Raw genomic sequence first — 26,255 nt, 5'->3', positions numbered from 1 at the left:
GTATGTCCTCATGAAAGATGAAGAGTATTGTTGCATCTAGACTTCATATAGAAAAAACATTACTACAGTCTCTTGTTACTTCACATTTGGACATTGCTTACTTAGGGTTTCTTGTTTCTTTTTTTCTTTTTCTTTTTTTTTTCTTTTTTTTTTTTGTTTTCTTTTTTTCGCTAAATAGACTTGGATTATCACTTGCTTTTGTCTTCAACTACTCCTACTTAATCCTCTTGTCAAAGCCCAGAGTTCCTGTGGGAATCCAGTGACAGATGATGTGAATGACATTGCAAAACTGGTAAGTAGCTTTTATTTAAAATTATTCTTTATGTTAAACAATAATCAATGGCTAATGGCACTTAGATTTTTAAGGAAAGTTAGCAAATCTATATTAGAACCAGAGAAATATTTTTAAAAATCTGTCAACATCTGTTACTTGATCAAAAACAAAACCTTTATTGCAGAAAGCTGAGAATAGTTTCAGTGTTCACCTTCTTGACCAAGCTGAAATATATGTACATATGTGCTTTCCTCCCTCCAAACTTCCATAAAAATTGTCAAAAGCCTTGATTTCCTCAAACATTGCCTGGAATCCAATTGCTTCCCATGTAGATGAAGGATTATTGTATTTGTGTTACTGACTTGTGTGGAGCAGACTGGCAGCAAAAATGACTGAAATCTATCAGAAGTCTTTACCTTAAGTATATGGGAAATGTGCCATATATGAAAATAGTATGATATTAGACATTGTAGCAATCAAGGCAATAACAACTGAACAGCTCTTATAGTCTTTAGGTGTGAGTGGGCTACACTCATTGCACTTTTCTCTCTCTACTTGCTGTACCTAGAAGTTAAAGTCTGAAAGACTCATGGCTTCATGTAAGAACTGAATCAATTTAAGTACATTTTAGCTGTTACTTAATTGAACGCTGCATTAACCTGAAAAACTGCATCTCCTTGTGTGAAGTCAGTGATTATGCTAACTTTCAGTGGTGCAGGGTTTAACACCGAAGTTTTTTAAGAAACAATATATACTGAACACTTAACAAGCGTACCATCATTTGCACGTTAACTTCAGCTGAAACTTATGGCTTCATTATATGGAAAAACAGTTGCAATACCAGTGTTAATATTATCAAACACTTGCATTTGCTGCCAGTGCAGTGTTCTTAACTTGCTTTCTCTTGGCACTGTTATATACGTTGGCACATAATGTAAGTCTCAAGGGGTGCTCTGCAGTTCTGCTCAAATGCTTAGCACTTCACATTAGTTCCTTTAGGCAGAATTCTGAAGTATTGTTATGTTTATTCAAGATAATATTTCATCTCTTGAAAGAGTATTAAGCTTTGATTTAAACCTGTTGAAAGCATGACAGAACAACAGAACTCCTGTGAGGGCTAGTGAAATTGTCTAGTACAGGGTTAGCAATAACTTTTTGTCAATTGTGTATCCTCAGAACAAATGCTTGAACTTTCCTTTTAGTGCAATTTAAACTTCAAGAATGTATAAATACAGGTTATAAAAATTTGCATGCAGCTTGAGAAATCACACTTTGCTTTTGAGATAAATTATGAAAGAAACCAAACATCATAAAAATTAGGTTAGTCTTTAACTGTGATGTTCCTCTTTCTCCAGACTACTCCAGCAACTGAAGTTCTTGCACATATTCCTGCAGTACTGTGTTTCCATTCCCCCACCTTCTTCCACCTCCCCTCTTCTCCACACGCAGCAGGGTTGCTGGTTCCCTTGAATGCACCATGGGCATGATGCCCACCTGAGCAGTGTTTTGAGAGCTGGCCAAATTTTTATCCCCTTCTGCTCAGGCTGCTGCTGGGCAAGAAAGACGGTGTGGTGACTGTTTTGGTGCATATGCTGCTTGTCCAGGAAGGAAACCTCTGTCCAGGTTATGCTGCACTTCTGCTGCTGCCATGTCTGAGCAGAGGGCGGTAGGGCTGAGCTCCTCTGGCCACTCCTCGGTGAGGATGCTGTACGGTCCTTCTCCTGATTTGCACCCATACCTTTCAGATCTCTCCACCAAAGAGAAAATTTGGATGAAGTTAACTAGCAAGTTCAAAGATATTTTGGGTTGGACAAATAACAGAGCAATGCAGAAAATATGAAGCCCAGACACCTGGATTTTCTCTGTTTTGAGTTGTGTATCTAAAAATGTTTTGAGGAAAGTCCCTGTTTGCCTGTCTGTATTAATATTTGCATAGATTTTTCATATGAAAATAATTTCTATAAAGCCACTTGAGAACTGAAAGGATAACATGGAAATAAGTTTAGTATCTTAAATTTAGTATAAGAACTCTTGGTTTCAGTTGAACTGACTGTATCGCAAGTTGGTCGTCTCTTTTGAAATGTTACACCATGACTACTTGACATTGAGAACAAAATGAAAAAAACCCTATATTTCATAAGGTTTAAAGTACTTTTAAAACAAAATATCATTAGCTGACTGATCACATTACTTTCCTAAAAAGTACATTGGTTTTTATGCTACACTGAGTATATCCTTAGTACATATAATGTGGGCTCCAACATGATATTGCTTAGAAATATAGTCATAGAATCATGGAATAGTTTTAGTTGGAAAAGACCTTTAAGATCATCAGACCCAACTGTTAACCTAGCACTGCCAAGTCGACCTCTAAGCCATGTTCTGAAAAAACACATCTACGCATCTTTTAAACATCTGCAGGGGTGATGACTCAACCAGTTCCCTGGGCAGCCTGTTCCAACACCTGGCAACCCTTTCAGTGAATAAATTTTTCCTAGTATCTGACCTAAACCTCCCCTGGTACAACTTGAAGCCATTTCTTCTTATCCTGTCACTTGTTCCTTGGGAGAAGAGACCAACATCCTTCATGCTACAACCTCCTTTCAGGTAGTTGTAGAGAGCAATAAGGTCTCCCCTCAGCCTCCTTTTATCCACGCTAAACAGCCCCAGTTCCCTCTGCTGCTCCTCATCAGACTTGTGCTCTAGACCCTTCACCAGCTTTGTTGCCCTTCTCTGAACTCTCTCCAGCACCTCAATGTCTTTCTTGTAGTGGGGCTTCACCAGCACTGAGTACAGGGGTCTGATCACTTCCCGAGTCCTGCTGCCCACACAATTTCTGATACAAGCCAGGATGCTGTTGGCCTTCCTGGCCACCTGAGCACACTGCTTGCTTATGTTCAACCAGTTGTTGATCAACAACCCCAAATCCTTTTCCTCCAGGCAGCTTCCCAGGCACGCTTCCCAGAGCCTGTAGCACTGCATGGGATCGTTGTGATCCAAGTGCAGGACCTGCCACTTGGCTTTGTTGAACCTCACGCAGCTGGCCCCAGCCCATCAATTCAGCAGGTCCAGATCCCTCTGTAGAGCCTTCTTACCCTCCAGCAGATCAACACTCCCACCTAACTTGGTGTCATCTGCAAACTTGCTGAGGGTACCCTCAATCCCCTCATCCAGATCACTGATAGAGATATTAAAGAGAACTGTCCCAGTACTGAACCCTGGGGAACACCACTCACAAATGGCCACCAACTGGATTTAACTCCATTCACTACAACTCTTTGAGCCTGGCCATCCAGCCAGTTTTTGATCCACAAAGAATATGCCCATGCAAGACGTGATCAGCTGGTTTCTCCAGGAGAATGCTGTGGGAAACAGTGTCTAAGGCTTTACTAAAGTCCAGGCAGACAACATCCACAGCCTTTCCCTCATCCACTAATCTGGTCACCTTGTCACAGAAGGAGATCAGGTCGGTCAAGCAGGATCTGCCTTTCATAAACTCATGCTGACTGGGCCTGATCACCCAGTTTTCCTGTATGTGCCACGTGATAGTACTCAAAATGATCTGCTCCATAATATTCCCCAGCACCAAAGTCGGGCAGAACCTACAACACTTGTAAATTACTATAAATGTTTTTGTAGCACTTCTGCTTTTTGAAACTAAATATACTAATTGAATTAACTAATAATATTCTGATGACCTACATCCTCAAAATTAGACATAGCACCCATAGGTCATTGAGTTCTTGATTCTATTGGCCATTAAAAGTTTTATTTCATGACTGATCCAAAGAGTTTGTGCCAGTAGAACATGCTGTCTTTAATAAAAGTCCTCCTTTTTCACACTGAGAACAAATTGTAGCGCTGAGGATTTCAGAGGAGCTAATGTTATGTGTACACTTATTTCCCACAGTTACTGTAATGTTATTTTCCAAAAACTCTATCACACTTACTGGGACTGCTAAGACAGTTGTTTCCAAAGGCTTTATTCTTGACCACATTATCATGTTCTTTAAACTCTTTTGTCCACAGCTGTGAATATAGTCCCATATCTGTGCACGATAAACTTGTCATTCAGCAGTAGTACAAAAGTCTCATCATTTAGCTTAGCATATTGACCTGTCTGCCTCCTATCTCATCACAAATGTTCAGACATCAACTTGAATTCAGTATGGCCTGAATCCTCCACTGAGACAGATTATGCTCTCTTCATCTCCTCAAAATGTTATTTTTCCTGGGCCTTTTCTTCTCATTATAAAGGTATATTACCCTCTGTCCCCATCCATTCAGGTGTATAACAAAAGTGTCGATACTGGCTCTTGCCACTTCACAGACCCTTGTAAGTTCACTTTTAATACCTTCATTGTTTTTCGTGTCATAATACGAAAAAATGTTTTTGTAGCTCTCTGTCCAGACAAACTCACTTTCCTTTCAAATTCTTGGTGAATAAAAATCCAATCTACTGACAAGTCTTTTTCTGGCTTCAACTTCTATGGTTTTGCCCTTCTTGTACTTCCTTCAAGCTGTTCCTCCTTTTTTTCATTATCAACAGCAAGCTTCTTGGTTTTGTCTCCAAAGGCATTAAGTATTAACACTGTTGGTGATGTCTTAACACATGCTGAGTTTGCCCTCTTGTCCTAGCTCCTCTTCATTATTTCCATGGTATCTGTTACACTGCTCATAGCTGCAGGAATGGTGCTCCTTGATGAACTCCAGACAGATTCTCATCCTCTTCATATCTCATGCTAAAATTCTTTGCAGCATGAATCTGTGCCTCTATCCTTTCTTCTTGCTACTCCGTTCTTTCCTACCTCTACTGTAGTTCACCTACAGGTAGCAAAACAGTGTCATAATTCCCTACCAAGCTCTTTTGCATGAAGCTTGATCCAACCCAGTCTTCATTTTTTTCATCTCCGAGTTTCTTGTTCCAAGTACTGCAAACCCCCTCTATCACTGGTAGAAAACCCCTGAGTGTGACTGCAGCTGTGTTATGCTCAACTGTGTTGTATTCTAGGAATGTGAGAAGAATATGCCCCAGTCAAAACTTTCTGTGAATGTAGACCAGGGATGTATACTAAACCTAAACTATTCAAGAATAAATAAAGCATGCTGTGCAGTGCCTGAAAATGTGGGTCATTTGCCTTATCAACTTCGTGTTGAGTAATAAATTGAGGACAGACATATGGTGCAACTTGGTGTTAGTGATGTTATTCTGGATTTTCACTGGCATCATACTAGACACATGCCAGAAGCTAGAAACAGAAAGAAAGCACAGATTCAATAACAATAAGGATTCTGAGCATTAATCAACTGAGACCAAACCAGGCTGGTATCTGTTCATACAAAAATTACTTATATTTTATGTAAGACTAAATTTATTCAAATCTTTGTAACATAATTTTGTCATATGAAGAATGTGTCCTAAGTAAAATGATTTTTAGAAGAAAAGAACAATTTAACAATCACGTTTTGTTCATTTATTAATGGTGAGAACTTTAAAAGAGCATAATTTCATACCTATAGAGAATGAAAGTATTCACTTTCAATCACTTGAGCTCCTGCTTCTTATGTGATGAAGATGTCTGAAGGGAAACACATTACCTGATGAACAAATGTTTTGTATTATGAAATTGTAATTGCAGCACCTGTCAATGAAGCCTGCCCCCATTGTTCTTTTCAGCATAATAAGTCACCAGAAAGATGCATTGCTGTAATTGTGGCTGATTTTGCATAAGAATTAGGAATCTGTTGTATATATGTTTCTTAAAAATGAACACCAAACCTCTATATAAGTAGAATTTTCACTGAGCTGTGCAGTATACATAGAATGTACCTACATATTTTGGTTTAATCCATTAACGATATCTAACATACTCACCTTTTCTTCCATGATCTAGTTCTCTAAAGCATTTTTTTTCTTCTGAATGTTGGAACCCCAAACAATAGCCAGCATTTACTGACCAGGTTGCCTGTTGGAGACGTGCTGTTTCACTTTGCCTTCACTTTGCATCTTTGCTGTAAATGTGTAATTTACACTCTCTGCAATATTTGATATTTATTTTTAAACGGATCTAACTCTCCTGAGTGAAGGGGTTATAAAAAATGATCCAGTGTTGTTATCCTGCAAATATTCTGCCACTATGGCTGTAAGAAGTGTGAACGGAAATCGTTAGCATGTTGTCTTAAGCCAACTGATGAGGATTTTATTAACTGCTTCATTAGCAGATGAGATACATTGCAGAGATAATGGACAGAAAGTGAAAGCTCCTGCAGGAAAAGCCAAGGATGCAAGGAAGGGAGATGCAATGGCATTAAGGAGTAGGAAAGGGAAATGAGGAATAGAGAAATGGGAGTAGAAAAGGTAGCCAAAAGGAAAGTATGGTTTTCCCATCATATACCTCAGTGTAAAAAAAGAAATCACTGACAGTGATGAATGGTTATTTTTACTTTAAGGACTTATTTTATCTTTGATCTGTGTTAAAAAAAAACAAAAAAAACAAACAAAAACAAAACAAACAAACAAACAAAAAACCAAAAAACTTTTTATCTATGCTTGTCTCCTTAAATTTTTCAGAACAGTCAAAATTAAGAGAATTTTCAAGAGCAGTAGCCCTCATTTTAAAGCACTTGACTGTAGAGATGGATCATCTTATTTCTTTTATTCTGTTGTGATGAAAAAGTAGTTTATAGAACCCAAATTGCTTTTACAACACACCTTTTTCATCTCTCTATCTGTCCATGAGCATACTTTAAAAGCATATTTGGGTTATGCAATGTTAACAGTACTGTATTAAATATTCAGACTCTGTATGTCAAAAGGAATCTTACATTTCCCAGTTTTAGGTTTTGTTACAACTGGGAATATAGCACTTAATGTTGGTTTTATATGGATTTAAAGACATAAATCTAGATTCCCTGTTCTTCACCTCTTCTCTGAGCTTGGTAGGCATTCTACAACCACTCACCCCCACCAAATCAGAGAATTTTTGGTGACATTTTAATTGCAATGTAGGGTTATTTTATTTCTATACATTATTTTGCAAGATTATCAGTTGACATTCTCTATAATCATAAAAAATATTATTTTAGTCTGAACTAAAGAAAATCATGCAGGCAGGTGTTCTGTGGCCCCCAAATTTATCACTGTACTTAAGGAGCTGAGTACAGGAGCCAAAAAAGCCAGTCCAGGACTCAGAGAGTTTCAAAGAAGTCACTTGCTATCCCCTTTGCTCAGGCAACTCAGAACCCTCATGTCCTCTGCTCCTTGTTGAAGAGGAGCCACAGCAGTTGGGCACCCCGAACAGAGCAGGTACTCAGGGTCCTTTCATTCCTTTCAGCATCATTTCAGCAGTTGCAGATCAAGTGCTTGGTTTTGGATCATAGTCTTGGTGGTTAGTCTTCAACAAAATTTCAAGGTTTTTTTCAGGAAAGCAAGGCAGTACAACATGCACAGATTTGGTAAAAACATATCCTTCACTCTTCCACCAGGGGCTCTACCCTATTTTCTATGCATGAATTGGGGAGTCCAAGTGGGACACAAATATAACTCCCTCACATTGACTGAGCTCCATCACTCACCATCAGCAGAGCATCTGGCATATGGAGCTTAATCAATAAAACTTTAACAAGTTGTTTCATCTTGAGGCAGGGCTTGCATTTTGTGTTTGACACCCTCCCCTCAAGTGATCTTCATTTTTAGTAGTAAATTCAAAAATATATTTTCTGATTCACAGTCTGTCAAGGAAAAAAATATCTGAGGCTGAGCTGTATTCTCTAGCTTTGTTTGAGAAGCTGTAAGAACTCTTGGGCACTTAGATTTTTTTTTTTCAACTGTGCATGAAAAGTGCTTGACAGGCTCTGATGCCAGTAAAGTAGATTGTATACATAATGCATATCAGTCCTTGTAGTGTTCACTGATTTGGAACAAATTTAATCTTCCAGTGACCTTTCTTAAAGAACGGTGCTTTTGCTGACATTGCTAAGTATTGAATCCCTCTAGAGTGAGTATGGGAAACTTTGCACATACAGTAGCATCTTCACTATCTTTGCTGCTTGAAGTGTTGCTAATCCTGCCTCTCTAGGCACGCAAAGGAAGCTGGAAAACAAACTGGATTACCTGTTAGTATGTCATGATGTCAGGATGTTTTTAGAGGAAGGAAAAATATACAAAAATTGTGGATGACGATTTAAAATAAATCAGATGCTGCAAAGAAAAAAACAAATAAATTGAAAGATTTTTCAGTATTTATAGCATCTTGAATCACCTCCCCCAAATGCCAGGTAAATAGAAATGGATATAGAGAATTTTAGTGGTATTTTTGCAACTGCTGCTTTGGGCATATGTAGGTATAAAAAAAATTAAAAAAAAAAAATTGATCCTTGGAAAGGAATTTACCAGGATAATTTGTAGAAAACTTGTTTTTTAAAGCTGGAGGAGAAAACTAGATGTCATTGAATTGAAAGATTGTGGCTCAGCCCATGTTGTAAATAAAAAAATGCTTGGAATTCACTGGTGACTGACTGTGCAAAAGTAATATCCTTGCTTATTTCCAGAACCATAGCATTTTGAAATTGCTGTTTTAATTTTTAATTTAAACTAAATTTTAATTAACAAATAAAGCATTCTGTTGTGTCAAACAAAATGCTGCCTAAAACTGTACAGTAAAAAAAATAATCCCTGTGTTGGTTGCTATAGCAGCAGAATCAAAAGCAGCCATAACAGGATGATCTTTAACCTGAACAAGTAGCCTGAACAAAGCATAAATGCTTTGCTGAACAAAGTGTAGATTCTGGTTCACCAAAGGAATTATGTGTATTTTTATTGTCTTTTGACTAAATGGGTTTCTCACCAGGATGAGTAATACCAATTGAATATTTCTCTGATATAAAAGAAAATTGATTTGCTGTATCACTAAGCATCATAATATTGATAAACCTTTTGAAAAAAGTACTTCAAGAGATTGTGGATTGTGACAGCATCTTCCTCGTCATCTCCTCACTCAGCACATTTCCCAGATGATCAGCTATGCCTCACAACAGTGTTGAATCCCATCTGTTGTAGATTGCATTATATCATCCAGTGAGAACCCTTCTTCTGCTCCTTGTCCTTGCTTTAGCCCATCCCATACTCACCTACATCTGCAAGGCCATCCTCAGTCTACGTGTACGGAAGCTCTCCTTTGCCCCAGAACATTGCTATGATATGACATATTGCTTGTCATTAGTAAGAGGCACAGCTTCAAAGTTAAAGTTGTGCTCAAGCATTTTTCTGACCTGGTACAGAACTAAGCACAAGGCTGGCCAGTATTTCTTGAGTTTCAGATGTTTGCTGAAGTTGGAAGTTGAAGGAAAAAAAGTTTGGAGACTACTGGGTCTCCTACTGTGTGGAGTGGTTGGGGTTGTGTATAAATTGTCACATGAACACTTCAAGATGTCACTAAAATATGAAAATACCATGGAGTTTCTGCAGTAATTAATAAGCCCAGATCACTTCTCTTCACCACATTACTGACTTTCAGTCTGCTGGGAAGGGGTAGCATTGAACATGATCAGATCAGATCTGGGAATGTTACAGAGGTGTGGAAAGATACTTCACTTGTGACAAATAACAGTAGCAACTCTATAGGAAACTAAATACGTAAGCTCTTGCACCTAGTAGGTTACTGAAAACTTGTGTTGAATATTTTATAGATTTTTTGAATACAATGATGAAAATTAAGTTTTACTTTGTGTAGTCAGTGATAATGTTTTAATTATCTGTTTGTTGTAGGTCGGAAATCTCCCAAATGATTATATGATAACCCTTAAATATGTCCCGAAGATGGATAGTCTGGTATGTAAAACCATTTCAAGTTTATCCAATAAAATGGCCCACTGGAACTAGTGATGGCTGTAACATTTTGTACCTAGTCCTGTATCTCAGTAATTTACAGTTAAATAATGGTTCTTTTGCTTTTTATATGCTTTGCAAGTACTCATTTAAAAGAAAAATGGAGAGATTCCTGCAGTCACTTAAAACCTTTTTAATTACAGGAATCTTAGAAAAATGTTTCTTCATGTTAAATTTTTTAACATTTTCTCTGGAAAACATCAAACTATGGTGTTATTTCATCATGTCAATTGAAAATTTTTGCTTTCTTAAAGAAGTAGTTTCTTTCTAATTGAACTTTGGAATATACTGTAGTATGTCCTTCCCATTTCATCCAGTGGAAATGCCATTAAAGCACAACAAATACTAAGCAGACAATAAAGAAAACCCTAAGTTTGGCAAATGGTAGTGTCAGTAACTAAACAAACCAGTAGAAAGGGAGGACATTATTTCATTCAAACATGCTTAATACATAGTGATATTTTCAAATAAGCATCATCTGCCATCTTTAAAGTTTTATAACATTTTGTATTAAAAAAATTTTCATGTTATCTTATTGCTTATTCTACTAAATATTTTTTATGTTTTTCTTTAATTTAAAAAATATTTTTAGAACGATGCATTGAAAATGCTCTCTTAGTTGTTGCATACACTGCAAGAAAAACAAGAGAGGGAAACAAGCTGAAAGAAATTATGCTGAATGTTGTACTGTACTATATTGTTTAAGGAAAGAAAAATGTAAGAAAAGGACTTGTTTGACAGTTAAACTGAACAATATTGTGCCTGCCTTAAGAATGAAACATTGTATACATACATCAGTAGTTGGGAATAATTTGGCAGATAGTTTTGTACAAAGTTTTCATTATGAAAATCCAATTTATGTGTGCTACACATATGAAAATGCGTCCTGTCCTACAACTTCGTAGCAATTCTAGCAATATTCCCTATTGATATTGGAAAACAATGCCAGAAGCAACATTCTCTGAGTCCCAAATAACAAGAAGATGACTGGAGGAAAAAGAGGCTGTGGGATAATGAAGGGCCCTGAGCTGTGAATTTATGAGGTATTATGGCAGATCTGGGAGTGTTCTTATGAGTTTTGTTGGAAACTCAAGGCTTTTACTAAAACTTAGAGCACTTTAGAAAACCCAGTTTAAACTTGATTCCTTAGGGAAATTGGGTACTAGATCCTATATAATGTAACTCAAACTGATGGAAAAAATTCCATTTCCAAAAATAACCAGTATCCAAAGGGAAGTAAGACTGGCTGCCACCATCCCCTGGTTGCCATGCATTTTGAAATTCAATGATTTTGGTGCCTGATGTGAGGACAGCTATAGCTGAGCACAACAGCTGATGGGCAAGACCCGGGCTGGTTTGGGGCTGATCCTTCCTCCACGGTGCTCCCAGGAAGGCTGGCACTGTAGATGAAGGCAGCCAGGGACCCTGCTTGAGCTATGAGACTTGGTCGTTCTCACTGCTTAACTCTTACCTCTCTCTCTGCTTCATTTTTGGCTGCCAGTACACAGTTTCTTTTCTATAGTTTAAATGACATGTCATCTTGCTGCATCATGTCTAGAATCTTAGATCCAGTTTACATTTATGATGTGCAGCCAAGAAAGGGAAGTGTAGAGCCAGGATTTCCATATTCTTTTTGCTCACACACCACTCTCAGTTGTGGTGATAGAAGGTGCAGCTTTTGGCCACATGCCTTCACAGGAGGAAGTATTCAGTGGTATTCACATCCCACTTTGCCAAATTTCTCTCTGGGGATTTCAGGTTGTGTTGCAAATACCACAGCAAAGGCTGGCTGAATATGTAGGTTTTGCTCTGGGTTCTACAAGGTCCCTGAAAGCTGGGAAACCCACAGCTTTGCCGAAGGCAAGTGCTCTTTGTTCAGCTTGGAAAGGAGTGAAACAGTGCTCTGCAATTTTTTTCGATAGGTCTAAATCTTCAGTGTGTGCATAAAGTAGGAAATGTACTCCAGGTAGCAAGTCTCAAATGTCAGTGACTGGAGGTACGAAGGCAGGGTGAAAACAAAGCAGATGGGAAGCCAATGTAGTGCATATAACAGGAACAGACTGACCCAATCCATTAAACAGGGGAGTTGGTGCATTATGCACTAGCTTAAGGCATCTGAGTGGCTTTAAAAGTAGTCTTGCATTGAGTGAACTGTGTAGTTTAACCTAAGGTTAAAAGGCAAAGATGACAGCAGTAGGGGCTGAATTCGGAAGAGGAGATAAACTTGAAACTTTTACATGGACGCAAAAAGAAAAAGCTAAATGAGGACTACCTGGAAGTATAAGGGAAGTCAGGTTTGCAGCTGCCCTAAAATTTAAATCTTGGTCAAACTTTACAAAAAAAAAAAAAGCAGAGTTAAAGCTCAATTTCTCCTTGCAAACAACATCACATTTCTCAATTTCAGCTGTTTCATCCTTGGGTTTTGTAGGTTTTGAGAAAACAAGCAATTACACAGCTTGATACTACTGAACAGAAAACTTTAAGCTCTCATGAAATACAGCTTTGTAGGTCAGAACAGTTCAGTCAGAGGAGACTCCCACGCACATGCTAAATCACAGGAGCAACAAAATAGATTCCCTGCTGGAATTGCCAAATGCTCACTAGGAGAACCTGCGAGCTTTTGCTAGTCCCTGTCAGAGGAGAATGCACACCCACCAGACCTCAGAGGAAAAGGGTTTCCAGGTTTGCAGTTCAGGGAAACACAGAAATTCTGTACCCTTTCATACATTAAAACAGAGGAAAGTGCGTGGTCTGTCTCATGAGGGCTGTGGGACATGGCACAACTCATACTGCTTGAACACAGTATGTTTCAACAGGCTTTTTCTGATGTATTTTCTTCCGTTTCTCCCCTCCCGTTGTTGTGCTTGAGGGAAGCAGGATCAAGCCAAATGCCATCCATTTCATATTTTGTTTTATTCTTTTTTAAGTCATTGCTGAGATAATTACAGAAGGTGATAATACTGACTTGCCACTTGTTATCAGTGTGTGAGAGAGTTATACACGAAAGCGAAAAGTCAGGTGGAACTGAACAATGTATTTACATTTGGTTCTCTAAGCCTGGAAGCCTAATAGTCTTGTTAGTCTTCCAAAGTGTGAAGTGTGTGTCAAAAACATTTACACATCAAGGCAGAACAACACCTGTGTCACTGAGAAAGTAATTTGTTGCCAAGTGATGATATTAATAGTAATAGATAAACTTATTAGAATAAGGAATCTGTATGCAGGTTTGTTGCAGAAATTGAGCAAAATGAGATTAAGTCTAGAAACCAAACATTTACTGTGGAAGGGATGGATTTAGTGGATGTTGCCCATCCACTCAGAAACAACTAGAAACTGTTTTAGTGATACTGAGAGTACTTAGGGGTTGCTGGGCCAAGATCTTAATTGTTTAACCAGTAATTATAAAAAAAAAAAAAAAAAAAAAAAAGGTTAATGAAAGTGTGGAAGAGGGTTTGTAGTAGTAGGTCCCAAGGCTCAAATACTCAACAGACTGATGTTTAGCATTCATTAAGAATTTAATGAAGGGATGGTATTTAACAGCCAACCATAAATATGTCAGTATCAGTGAGAACAGAAATTTTACCAAAAGGACTGAAGAGAAAGTTGGCCACACTAAAGAAGACAAATTTTAATTTAAACTTTCAAGATAGTTTAAATTGGAAAGAACAGTCTAATCTACTTTTGCTCATTGAATTGCTTAACCAGTTTTTGCAAAAGTCTCATATTTAATCTACCTCTCTCTTTCTCTTTTTATCTTCTGATAGCCTAATCACTGTTGGTTGCATTTGATGGTTCCTGAATTTTCAAGGAGTCTACATAATCTTCTCCAGAAGTTTTCAGATATTTCAGATATGACTGATGTTTTAAGCAACTATTCAATCATCAATAATCTCACAAGGATAATTAATGATCTTATGGCATGTCTAGCTTTTGATAAAAATAAGGTAATCTTCTAGTACAAATTTTCTACTTTTATGCTGTATATTTTTATTTGAACTTTCTGTTGCACAATTCTCAGTAATAGTTTAAAAATGTCCAAAGCTTCATTAAATTTGTACCCACTTCTATTCCTGTACATCTGAAATCCTACTCTGTTTAGAAATGCAATGACTACATTGTGCTAATGTTGGCTAATCATTGTCTCCTGTTTCAAAGGAAAATTACTTACAAGGAATTACAGTATATACCATTACCTGTATACAGTTGTTTAAGAAGTCAAAAATGTAACCATCATTTTAAAAACAGTTTATTCATTCTGGTCTGTTTGAAACTGTCTGAAATCTTCTTTGTGCATCCAGCTTAAATTATTCATTTTGCTAGTAATCTTAATGTAAATTTAAACATGATGTGGTTGAAGCTGTTAATATGCTCTGAGTATGTATCACAGTGTGCGAAGCTCTGAAAGCTTCACCATGGTAAAATGAACATTTTTATACAAAGAGACAGCAAAGACTAGAGGATATCAGCCCATTTCCATGTGTTTCTGGATGCCAAGAGCAGCTGGAAGGATTCCAGGAGTCTCATTCAAGAGATGTCTGATTCTCCTGTGTGAAAATGATGGGTAAAAACAAAACAAAACACTTTGTAATCCCTTGCCCAGCTCTAATCACCTATCAATAATTAAAAAAAAAAACATGTAGTTGAAGGTTTTGTCCCACTGAACAAAATGGGTAAAAACCATCATGTTCTCTAAGGCAAGGATTTAATCTTCCATATACATTCATTTTTGTCAAAAAAGTCCTTAGATGTTGTAATTGCACTTTTTTGAGATCCAAAATTAATCAAATGGACTAAACCCGTCAATCTCATTTAGAGTGGCATAACCTTGTAATCTTGTCATATATTGGCATTATATTGCTTAGAGTATTTAGACGTTCCTTACACTTCAATTTCAATTTCTTCAGTGTATTTTTTCTTTCTTTTTCTGGTCCTGATGATTCAAAGCAATCAGCTAGGATGTGGTTGGGAATAGGAATTTTATTGTGTAGAATGAAAAGTAAATATCCTGTTATTCAGAGAAACAGCTAGCTATTGATTTCCTCAGAAAAGAATGATCTTAGGTCTAGTACTTTAAGCATTAAACATAAAATAATTTTGGAGCCAAAACTAGGAAGTTTTCCTTAGTACATATTTAACCTGTGTTCTTACCACTGTCCTTTGTGGGAGTACAGAGTAACCCCAGGTCAAATTCAACCTGCTAGCATAAGAAACAGTTATTATGAAAGCCAGAGTCAGGTAAAAAGAAAAAAAGAAGATAACCATCAATGATCTTAACATGGACCTCAATCTTGTTGTTTAGTCTGGCATAACACGCTTGTCTGTTAGACCTCAAAGTGATTTGGCTTCCTTGTTTATAGTCCTGCTCATATTTTTAGGTACATTATCAGGAATCTCAGCCTGCTTCTGTGTAGTAGTATATCCCAGCTATTGTATTCTGTTCCTTGTACTCTTACGACAATAGCTTTGATTGTGTTGTGTTCCTGTGTTCAGATTAAAAGGATCATGTGGAACATTGGAAAGTAATGTGAAATCAAGGTAATTTTTTTAAGAAGGGAAATAAAAAAAATAGTTTCCTCATTTTCATGGTAGGATGGGAGACTGCCTTTCATTCCTTCAGAATTTTAAAACACTCGATTAATAAATTATTTCTATTTGGAAATCTAATTTGAAGTCCTTAGATTAGAGGGCTTGTATGTTTTATGGAGACTGCATACAGAAAGTCTGGTCTTCTGCAGCTTAAAAATGTAAACTATTTTGTGTGACCTTTGGGTATTTTTGTCGTCTGTTGAGGTGCTGAAATGAGCAGCTCTCTTAGCCTTCTTTCAAGCTGAATTCTATATTCTACCCTAGGATTTTGTAAAAGAAAATGGTCACCTTTATGAAGAAGGTCGTTTCATTCCTGAGGATTTTTTTAGGCACTTTAATAATACTATTGAGGTCTACAAGGAGTTTGCAGATACGCTGGATAAGAATGACTGCATTCTGCCTTCAACAGTAGAAACACCAGAGAATGGTAAGATGGCTCTGATTTTGGGGAATAGAATCTAAGTAGATATAAATGGGTGATATGTCTTTGATTTCAGAGATGCTAAGGATCTGATGCTGTACTTCCATGTCTTGTTCTTACTGCCAGTTAAAATTACTACTAATGCCAAAGCTTGTATTTCTGTTCTAAGTCAAGTTCTATCTGGCAGTAAAACTAGTGCCATCGTTCCTAGTGACATCATTTATTAATATAATCCAAATAACCCCACTATACTCTGCCCTGTTTCTTTTCATCCCAAATATATCCTGGATCATCTTTTTACATTGTTCTTCTTATCTTCTATTAATGCTCTATTTAATTTTTATAAGGCAGTAAAGGAGCCTTAGATTGCACTACTGAAAGGACAGGAAGCTAAGAAAAGTTGTAAATTGCAGCAGACTCAAGTCAGCTCTGTATTCATCCCACCCCTCCTGAAGAGAATCATGTTTACTTTATTTAAAAAATTTAACAAGCTCAAGTCAGGCTCCTGCAGTTCATTCTCATCCCTCCAGTAATTGGTGGTTTTGCATTCTCTTTTAGTCTCTCTAGTGACAGCTGTTAGATTTTTAATTAGGGCAACATATCCAGTTGCGCAATTACACCAGTAGTAACTAGAATTAGATCAGTGCCATAGCCTAAGAACTTGTTTAAAGCAATTGTTTTTCCAAAATAGCTATTCAACAGCAGCTCAGTGTGTAGACACATCTGCCTCATAGTAAGACTGTCTTTGTTGGTTTAATCCACTCCATAAACAGCCCTGTAGCCAGATTTTTAAAACAGCCCTATAGCCACATTAGAGTAACCCTATAGCCCGTCATCTTATATAGAGAGAACTGTATTTTAAGTTACATAATGCTGACACACTCATTTTCCATTTAGATTCCAGAGTCGCTGTCACAAAAACATTTTTGTTTCCTCCTGTTGCTGCCAGCTCCCTTAGGAATGACAGCATTGGCAGTAACACTAGCAGTAACAGTAAGTACAAGTGATTGAATTAATATATGTGTCTCCATTATGCTCTGGTAGCTGGTTGTTGTGAGAGCTCAGAGGAAAAGAGTGTCATTAATTGTGCAAATTAATGGGAAGTTACTCATGCCTGATGGTGTACCATGTGTTTCTCAGCTGTCATACTGAAATGCAATGAACTTATCTAATCAAAATTTAGAGATGCTATCGAGTTACAGTGATATGACAGCTCTCTATATCTCAGAGAGGGCAGGTCTCTTTGTTTTGGCTGTCATGAGGTCTCACTAGTCATATGGCCTCAGCAAACTTCGCTGTTGCAGACACCTCATTGTCATTCTGGGAAAAGGAAGTTACTCCAAATGAACAGAATAGCTGTCCTGAATCAGGCCCAGAGTATTGACATGAAGAAAGAGGTTGCCTGTACATTTTGAGAGTACTGTCAATGCCAAGCTTGACACCAAACCTGAAGACGCTCCCCGTGATTGCTTGCTGTAGTCACAGTAGGGCCAACTCCACAGGCAGTGTGCTTTTGGGTGAGGTCAAGGGTAAAGTCACCACACTTTTGGCAGGCTGTAAGCTTCTCTCTGGCCATCTCCATGTTCCTCCATCTGTCATGCTCAGTGTATTACATGACTGGTCACTGACAGATAAGAGAGCCTGGAGTTGTTGCTGTAAGAGTTTCAGCATTACCCATTATGAGGTCAGAAGGTGTATAGGAATCAGAGGTGAAAAGAAAGAATGAAGTTTCAGGAGCTTGTAATGACATCATGTCTAACAAGGTGAATATTCTCTGGAGGTTTTCATGTGAATAAAAAGAAGGGGATTTTCCTTAGAGGTTCTTGGTTAAAGCTTAACCACGTTGTTGTTTCCTTTGTTCCTGTTTCCCGAATGCATCAGGATGACAATGTGTATCTCTCTTACAATTTTCCCCTTTCACTTCACAAATATCAATGTTATCTAAATGTGTGATGATGAAGCATGTGGCTGGTACTCCTTGTACTCAAGAAAACATGGGCAAGGAGGCAGCCTTGATGTAGTCTGGTGGGAACAATGGCAGCTCCTGATGTTGGGACAGATACTACTAAGACTGGGTTTCTTCTCATGCTACTTCTCTTGGGAATATGTAATCTAGTTATTCTATGGGGTTTTATCACTATGCGTGCTGCCTCTTAGCTGGCTCACAGTTGCTGTCAGGTTTGAAGCTCTTCCTGATTGCTTTCTAATTAGGAGAAGGTCTTAAGTCATCATTCCCCAGAACCCTCTGAGTAGAAGGCTGGAACAAAAACCACCTTCAATTCTTAGCTCCAGCCTGCCTCTCTAGAAAACAAAAGGGTCACTGTCATAAATTCCTCACCAAGAGGTCACAGAGCCTGGCTGCAAATAACCTGAGGAGCCCAGGGCCAATTATGAGGAACCAGGAGGGGGCTAAAAAGCACATACCTGTCTCTTTCAGGTCTGAACATGTGATAATTTTTGCTGTTGCTGCTAGAAGAAGAATATTCAGCTGTAGCCTGAAGCAATGGGAATGCATCAAGGAGCCAAAAGACAGGCAAATAGATTGAAGGAACAGTTCAGATAAAAGGGATTTGACCCAGAGCAGTAACAGGAGGGATGCTGGGCAGCTCAGCAGAGTGTGGCATTCATGTTTGTGCTGTGAAGGGGAGTACAGAAGCAGGTTTATTAATCTTATTTTATAACTGGAACTGATAATCCAGTAGGAAAAAACCCTAATTAAAATAATGCAGTAAGTCAAATAAATTGCTTGGCTGGCCATATGCTGTACAGGTGTGTTTTAACTGATTATCATTCTCTTAAGCAATTTATTGGAAAATTGGATATCAGCTAACAGTCTTATGTAGAAATGACATGAGGAGTGCATGTCTGGGGCTTGGGACAGTTTGAACTCCTAATCAGATTAAATTACATTAACTTGGACTTTGGATTCTGACTGGTTGCAGTTGAGTTATTTGTTTGGACTTTTTTTTTGCAGGGAGGGACCTGTGGTATCTTTGTTGCTGTCCCTGTCTTATTTGCTGTAAATGGTCTTCAGTTCGAATTTTAGTTTTGTCTTGGCTATTTATTGCTGAATGTATTTTCTTTTTTTTTTTTTTTAGTTAATATCTAGCTTCTTGAAAGGAACAACAATGAATAACCCTCATTACTTCTTCTGTGAAGACTCCCTAGCACAGAAGACTCTGTCTAGTGGCTTCAGTATTGTTCTCAGAACAGCACCATTAGATTCAAATTTCAAAAAGGAAAACATTTGGAGAAGAGGGGAAAAAGATGCTGAAAAAAGCATCTCCAGACATGACTACTGTAATATTTTATTTAAATGACCCTCTTTAATTTTAAACAGTTTTAAACTGACCTGTTTAAAGTTAATGGTTTCTAGACCATTTAGGAGCATTCACTGTTTGCAAAAGAACACCTCAGATTAATAATAAATTTTGAATCCATTAATAACGTCTGTGTAGGCAGATTGTTTGAACTGCTCTTAATTCTAAATTCAATTTAGACAAACTGTAAGTGCATCACCTAATAAAATAATTTGTGAAATAATGATCATAGAAATTGTATATAAATTAGCTGAGTTATGTTTTCTGTGTGTTATTGCTTTCTGTTGAAAGAGTCCCATTTCATGACTTCATTGTTATGACACAACAATAAAATTAAACTACTATAATAGAGTAGAACCTTGACTAAGTCTACACCACAAGTCTCATCCCAACTAAGAGTAAAATGAAACAATTATCCCCATCTAATTTTTTTTGAATGGCAATAGTACTGTTTTCATCCTTGCAATATTGAATGTAGATCTGTGGCATATTCCCACTCCATCTTTTCTCCCATAGAATTCTCACACATCATTACCCTCTTAATTTATTTAGGTTGGTTTGTTTTCTTCTCTTTGTGTTACATGACTGTAGTCCAACTTAAATTCCAATTAACTGTTTAAGACGCGGTCTCATTGACATTTCTTTGAATCATTAAACCATGCATAGTCTGGGGAATCCAGATTAGACGGTTCCTATGAAAAGAACAGGTGTCAGGATAAGTAGTCTTGAGTTCTGATCTGTTCTTTTCAGTGCCCGAACCAAACAAAAAAAACTAGTATTTTTTTTTTTTTCCACAACTCACTCAATTTACTACCATGGTATTATTAATATTTTCTTGAAAAAATCAGTGTTGCTTTCTTCCATTTTTGCCTATAATCTCCTCACAATAATTTTGTTTGATTTTCCAGTACTTAACAGCTCAAAGAACATGTAAACACAGAGATCTCTGTAACTGTTTTGAGGCAGAAGGTCTACTTTTATGATTAAACAAAGAATATCACAGTTTTATTCAGTAATTGCACAACAATTTGAAAATGTTAACCCATGGCTTAATGCAATTGGTGTTACCTTCTGTGCCTTTGTTCCAACTTCATAGTTAATGGAAAACCCTAATGAACAGGTGAGAGCTGCTCTGCATTTTTATAGATAAGATCTTGCGGTAATTGTGTTGGAGCTGAACAGAGGTAAACTGAAAATTCCTTTGAGACATAGATGGCAAAAAAATTGAGCCAGCGCTTTGAATCATAACTGGTTGCTAAAACTACACACATGGCTCAAGCTGGAGAGCAGCTCAATAACTTCATTGTGTAGCTGAGTGACTTTTAATGTAAATATATTTTGTTCACAGTTTAATATCCCAATGTTCATGAAGACAATACGTAAATGTACATCAGATAAGCTCACTTCCTAAGGGTTTCTTCCCGAAGGTGCAAGGCGAGAACTCTGAGAGGTGCTGGCCTGCTTCCACACCCCTTTCTCACCTTGCTGGATAGAGTCTATTTTAAGTGAATAACACACTAACTGCACAACCAGAAGTTCCTCTGGCATTGCCCAGGGAGTTCACAAAGTTACTGATACACCTGGTTCCTCCTACTCTTTCTCCTGCTCGGCCTTTACAACTGCTGGGAGTGAGAGTCTTTCTGTGTGGAGCTCTAAAGTTTCTAACAGAGGAGAAGATATCTATGGCAGCAATAAAAACCTATTGGCAACCAGCTTGCTTTCCTTATCTCCCTCTTCTTCATTAGGACACAGGTCCTTGGGAGTTTCTTCAGACTGAAAATTCTCCAACCTGTTCTGTTTTAGATGTTACTATAAATAAAAGGCACATGAAGAAAATAGCCATGACTCATTTCATTCTCTCCAGATCTTTCAAGATACTTTTTTTTTTTTTCTGAACTTGAAAGTGGAATTAGATAATCTGTATTTGTTTGCTTTTTAAGGTAGTTATGGGTTACTTAACCTTCAAGTTAATTGGTTCAGTATCAAGTTGTGAAAAATATCTGTTGCCATTTTTAAAAGGTAGGCTGGGGAGGATGTCACAATTTAACTGTATTTAGGCTCTGTCCTAGGTAGCAGGTCCCACAGGGACAGATAATTATGAATTCCTTTCAGTGTTCTATTGATGGTGAAGAAAGCATCTGCATTGGTGATATTTTCTCAGAAATCAGATTTTTCCGCTTTTACATATCTCATTGCAAAGGGAGCTTTTCTGTTACCTGACACTCTCTAAAGTTTGCAAAAAATAATGGTAAAAATGAAGGTGCTAAACTATCACTGTCTGCCCTGCATACAGAATATTTCTCTAGAAATTCATGTAAAAATCAGCGTGCTTGCCATGACATGCTCAGCATTTCAGAGTAGGCAGAGGATTTTTGAGGTCATACACTCTACCATATTAAATAAATTATGTTCTATATGACTTGAAGAGTTTTTTCTTTGATTTTTGTTTCACTTTTCTATTTTTTCTGAAGTTTGCAGGGCAGAATCCAGAAAATATTACCATCCCCATAGGATTCACATAATTCAGTTGTATAACTCAATGGTGTCTCTCTGAAAAGAATTGCTAATGGTATTAGGCAAATCAGTTTTGCATTTTTCTTGACTGGAGCACAAGTGCAATATAGAAATTCTTCTGCAAATATGCTGAAACTACAATTCAGATAAATTAATGACAGGATGATTTTTTTTTTTTGAGATGTTCAGGCTGGCTCTACCCCACTTGAGTTTGTCCAGATTTTTTGAAGGTCAGTTCTGCAAGCAAACCTCCTCTATGCCTAATCTGGGACAGACAGTTTGAGAAAAGATACACCTCTCCAGTTAATTTCTGTTCTTGGTTTTAATGTCCGAGCAGACAGAGGCAGACTAATCAGTAGCCTCTCTTTTTCAGCTGATCTTCACCTCTGTAGAACTTTGTCTGCTATTTTTTCCTTCTCCTCTGTTGACAGATTTTTTTCATGGTAAGCTAGCATTGGTTCTGCTTGACCAGTGTTTTCTTTTAGTGTGCCAGGTCTGCTGGATGTAAGTAAAATTCAAGCCCCTAGATTCAGAACCTAGAGTTTGTAAACAGTGTGTGAGAGACAGAGATACATGTAGTATATGAGCATGCAAGCTACAGACTTTTTATTTTCTTATTTTTTAGTTCTGTCTACCATGCCTCCAGAAAACACAGCTGAATTTCAGAGATAAAAAGAACATTTGTGTGAAAGCTTACAAAATGACAACCAGAAAATCTCTGAGTTGAAAATGAGTTGCTAGTTAATTAAGAGAATGCTCCTTTATAAACTAAAGTGTTTTCTTAGAAACTGTTCAATAATATACTAAATGCACATTGCTTGACTCAGTATATCATGCCATACGTGCTTAGACATTTGCTGTTTGCATGAGTCACACAAACTCCTAGTGCTGTCAGTCCATTTTAATTTCTGTATCTAATCACTGACACTATTCCGGTTCTTACAGTTTAGCTCTTTTCCTGTAATCTGACAAGACACTCACCATTTGAGCCGGAGACACCAAATCTTGAAATGAACTAAGACTGGGTGGATGGTGTCTGAACTGGCAGTCTCCCGTGGCTGGCTTTGCATTTCAGAAGGCGGATCCTGGGGAGACTCTGTAGGACTTTTCACATCCTGCTCTTGATTAAGTAACTGAAGGGCCACATTCAGTCTCAGCATGCATACAGCTCTCTGTGAGGGGGATGCAATTGCTGGTGTACATAAAAGATTAGGATTTGGGTTTTCCCATATAAAATATAAAAAACTGTGAAGAAACGGTTACAACAAAATAATACACAGCTAGACTTCAAGGTACAAGGGTTGGATATTACTGAAGGCAATGGGATCTTTCCAGGCAGACATTAGGAGTGAAGTCAGGCTTATTTTGTTAAATTAACCTTCCTCAAGAGGTCTCATGTTGATTGTTCATTGGTGGCAAGGCAAAGTATCTACCTGCAGTCAGTGGGATGTGTCTTATGGAACTTGAGCAAATGCACAAAGTGACAGGTATATCCTCTTTCAAATAAGTAGTTTGTCTTACAAAATAAGACCTTAAAAAAATTATAAACCCAAAACTTTAAAGTATGGGAAAGAGAAAATGCTCTACAAATGACAAAGTGTACTAGTGTTGGAACTATTCAACACAATCATTTCAGAAATGGGAGGAGTATCTTTGTGGTCAAAGATTTCCTGTGAGATTTTGTATGAATTTGAACCTTATGTACTCAACATTTTGAAGTATCTGTTCTGCTATTTAAGATGCTGTTATGTAGGTCATGCATAAAAGTGGTCTTGCTAATACTGTTGCCCTGAAGATAGTTTTCTGCTATAAATCTGTCTTCCCTAACAAGAAAATCTGTAATTGCAGAAGAGGCAGTTGGCTTCATTAGCGGCTCCAGCCTGCAAGGGATCAGCATAGCACTGACATCATTGCTGTCTCTTCTTATTGGCTTTATTTTGGGAGCTGTATACTGGAAGGTAAGAAGTATTAAATTTGATTGTTTACATAGTGATAGTACATTTCTTAGCTATGGGGAGGAGGGAAGAATAGTATCATTCTGCATTTGAAAGCGAGAGATGTTTCTTTTTATCTTCACTGAGCTGTATGACATGAAAATGTAAATTTATGTTGTCTAATTCTTGAATTCCACCAGCAAAGCAGAAATCTTATCAGCGTGGTAGCTAATTGACAATTAAAACCATGGGATTCCCATGATTTCCCAGTTCTTCTATTATATCTTGAGAAGAGGATTCTATTGCTTTTGCCCCTTGTTCCCCTGCCTACAATACAAAGACTTTTTTTAGTAAAGTTCTACCAACAGCAGATGTATGTTAGAGGACTAGATTTGGCCTACATTTTGCAAGATGACTTTGAAAATTTGAAGCAAACTGAAACATACAACTGGTTAAAGAAAGCTGTAGAATATATAATGCATTTTCTTCCTAGAAAATACATCCCAAATCCAGACCAGAAAGTGATGAAACTACACAATGTCATGACTGTCAAGAGGAAAATGAGATAAGGTACATTGTTTTACTTTAAACACATATATGTAAATGTAAGTTTATCTTTGAGAACTACTTCCTGAAGGCTTCTCTCTAGCTCTAGGACAAACAAAAAAAAACCAAACACAAGGTCTTTCTTTAGAGGCAAAATGTGTACTTAAGGTGGATCCTTTAAAGGAGCTCCTAGTTTAAATACAAAAATTGATATGGAGGAGATATCTGTATATGAAATTTTATTAACAGGACATTAGTTTATCTGTCCTTGCAAGAAAGGATTGCTGAGACCTATAGGGGAAGTAACAAAAAAAGTGAATTTTGTTGTTTGATGTGTGGTGTAAAGCTATTTATTATATAAATAAATGAGAAACAGCGTCTTCTTGGTAGTGCTTCTAAATCCTTTCAAATATTTTTTAAATTAACATTTTTTGTGTTCTTTCACTTTTTTACATTCTCCAGGGTATGTGTATATAAACATCTGTGTTTTCTGCATTTTTTTAATGTCCATAGAAAGTTAATGAGAACTCATTCAAATCCTAACAACTTCATAATGTCATCCTCAAGTGATTCACATGTTTGTTCATACTTAAACACTGCTTTACCTGATTTTTAAGCAGAAAAATATCTGTCTAATTCAGTCGATCAAGTATACCTTAAAAATAACAACCGTCATTCAAAGTTGTTTGAACAAGACTTGGTCAAAGAAGTCTGTGAAATTCAGAAAATGACTTAGGGATAATTTAAGTTCATGCTAAAAGATTTTGAGAGTATTATTTAACTGCATATCTCAGGCTGTTTATTCAAATTTTAACTATGAGGGATTAAGGGAAAGATCTGATGGAGCTGGTAGAAGGACACATCTCATACTGTGTGTATGCCTGGTGCTGCCACTGCTGAAGGCAGGAATAGGCAAGGTTCTGATCTAGCAGTTTTGGTCACAGGTGCCAAAATTTTCAGTGTTTAAACTTTCTAGAATAATCCATTCTTAAAACAAATTTCGTTCATGTACAGTACATAGAATAGAAGACTGTGTATTCACCAAGTATGTTAGTTGCTAGAAATAACTCATCCTGCACTTCGTCCTCCCAGATATTAAAACTTCTGAAATGGAACATACATCTTCATTGTAAACATAAAACATTGTTTTATAGGAGGAAAAGAGGAAAGACAAAATAGAACAATTAGTTAAATGCAGGAGATGGCCTTAATAAGAAATTTAAGCAGGTTACATTCTCCATCAGATGTCTTCTTAAACATGTGGTGTGTGTTTTTTTCTCCCTCCTCCTTGAGACATTTGGAATATTCATCTATAACAAAGAAGACCTATTAGGAAACATAAGCTCTAAGACTTGGGCTTCCCTTTTATTATGTGTAAATGTTTTTATTGTAAAAAACTTATAAAACCTTCCATTCTATTTCCTTGAAATACTAGCATTGCAGTAATAAGTATGTTTGCTGGTTGTTTTTTTTTTTCAGTGTGTTGCAGCAAAAAGAAAAAGAACATCTACAAGTGTAGCTGCTGCTTTTTCTCCCTCAACACTGTTACTGTTTAGTGTACTGGTAAGTTGTTACAGTTGAGAGTCTTACTATAGACTTAATAACTTTAGTCTGCTGAAAGATAAAGTGATTTGGAGTCCATTTTCGGGAAAGAAAACAAAACAAAGCCAAATCAAAACCAAACAAACAAAAAACAAAACAAAACAAAAAATAAACACCACAAAACCCAAACAAAACAAACAAACAAAAAAACACAACCAAAAAAAACCCCACA

The 26,255-nt window shown here is 37.2% G+C and overlaps 1 protein-coding gene across 3 annotated transcripts in view; it reads left to right on the top strand.

Annotated features, from left to right (window-relative positions):
- KITLG (KIT ligand) overlaps positions 1–26,255 on the top strand; it is a 58,456-nt gene that overhangs the window by 26,901 nt on the left and 5,300 nt on the right. Inside the window, exons 2-9 of one of the 3 annotated variants that reach the window (XM_065042179.1) lie at positions 179–292; positions 10,041–10,103; positions 13,925–14,104; positions 16,011–16,173; positions 17,065–17,160; positions 23,850–23,959; positions 24,429–24,505; positions 25,961–26,044. In XM_065042179.1, the coding sequence (XP_064898251.1) occupies positions 179–292; positions 10,041–10,103; positions 13,925–14,104; positions 16,011–16,173; positions 17,065–17,160; positions 23,850–23,959; positions 24,429–24,505; positions 25,961–26,000 (843 nt within the window). In that variant the 3' untranslated portion in view covers positions 26,001–26,044. The remainder of the gene's footprint in view (positions 1–178; positions 293–10,040; positions 10,104–13,924; positions 14,105–16,010; positions 16,174–17,064; positions 17,161–23,849; positions 23,960–24,428; positions 24,506–25,960; positions 26,045–26,255) is intronic. The other 2 variants (XM_065042188.1, XM_065042196.1) reach the window with 2 other exon arrangements.

The sequence above is a fragment of the Columba livia genome, chromosome 1 (genome assembly GCF_036013475.1).
Source record: "Columba livia isolate bColLiv1 breed racing homer chromosome 1, bColLiv1.pat.W.v2, whole genome shotgun sequence".
Taxonomy (NCBI): Eukaryota; Metazoa; Chordata; class Aves; order Columbiformes; family Columbidae; genus Columba; species Columba livia.
Note: the sequence above shows the minus strand (reverse complement) of the source record. Positions and strands in the feature narration are given on the sequence as shown.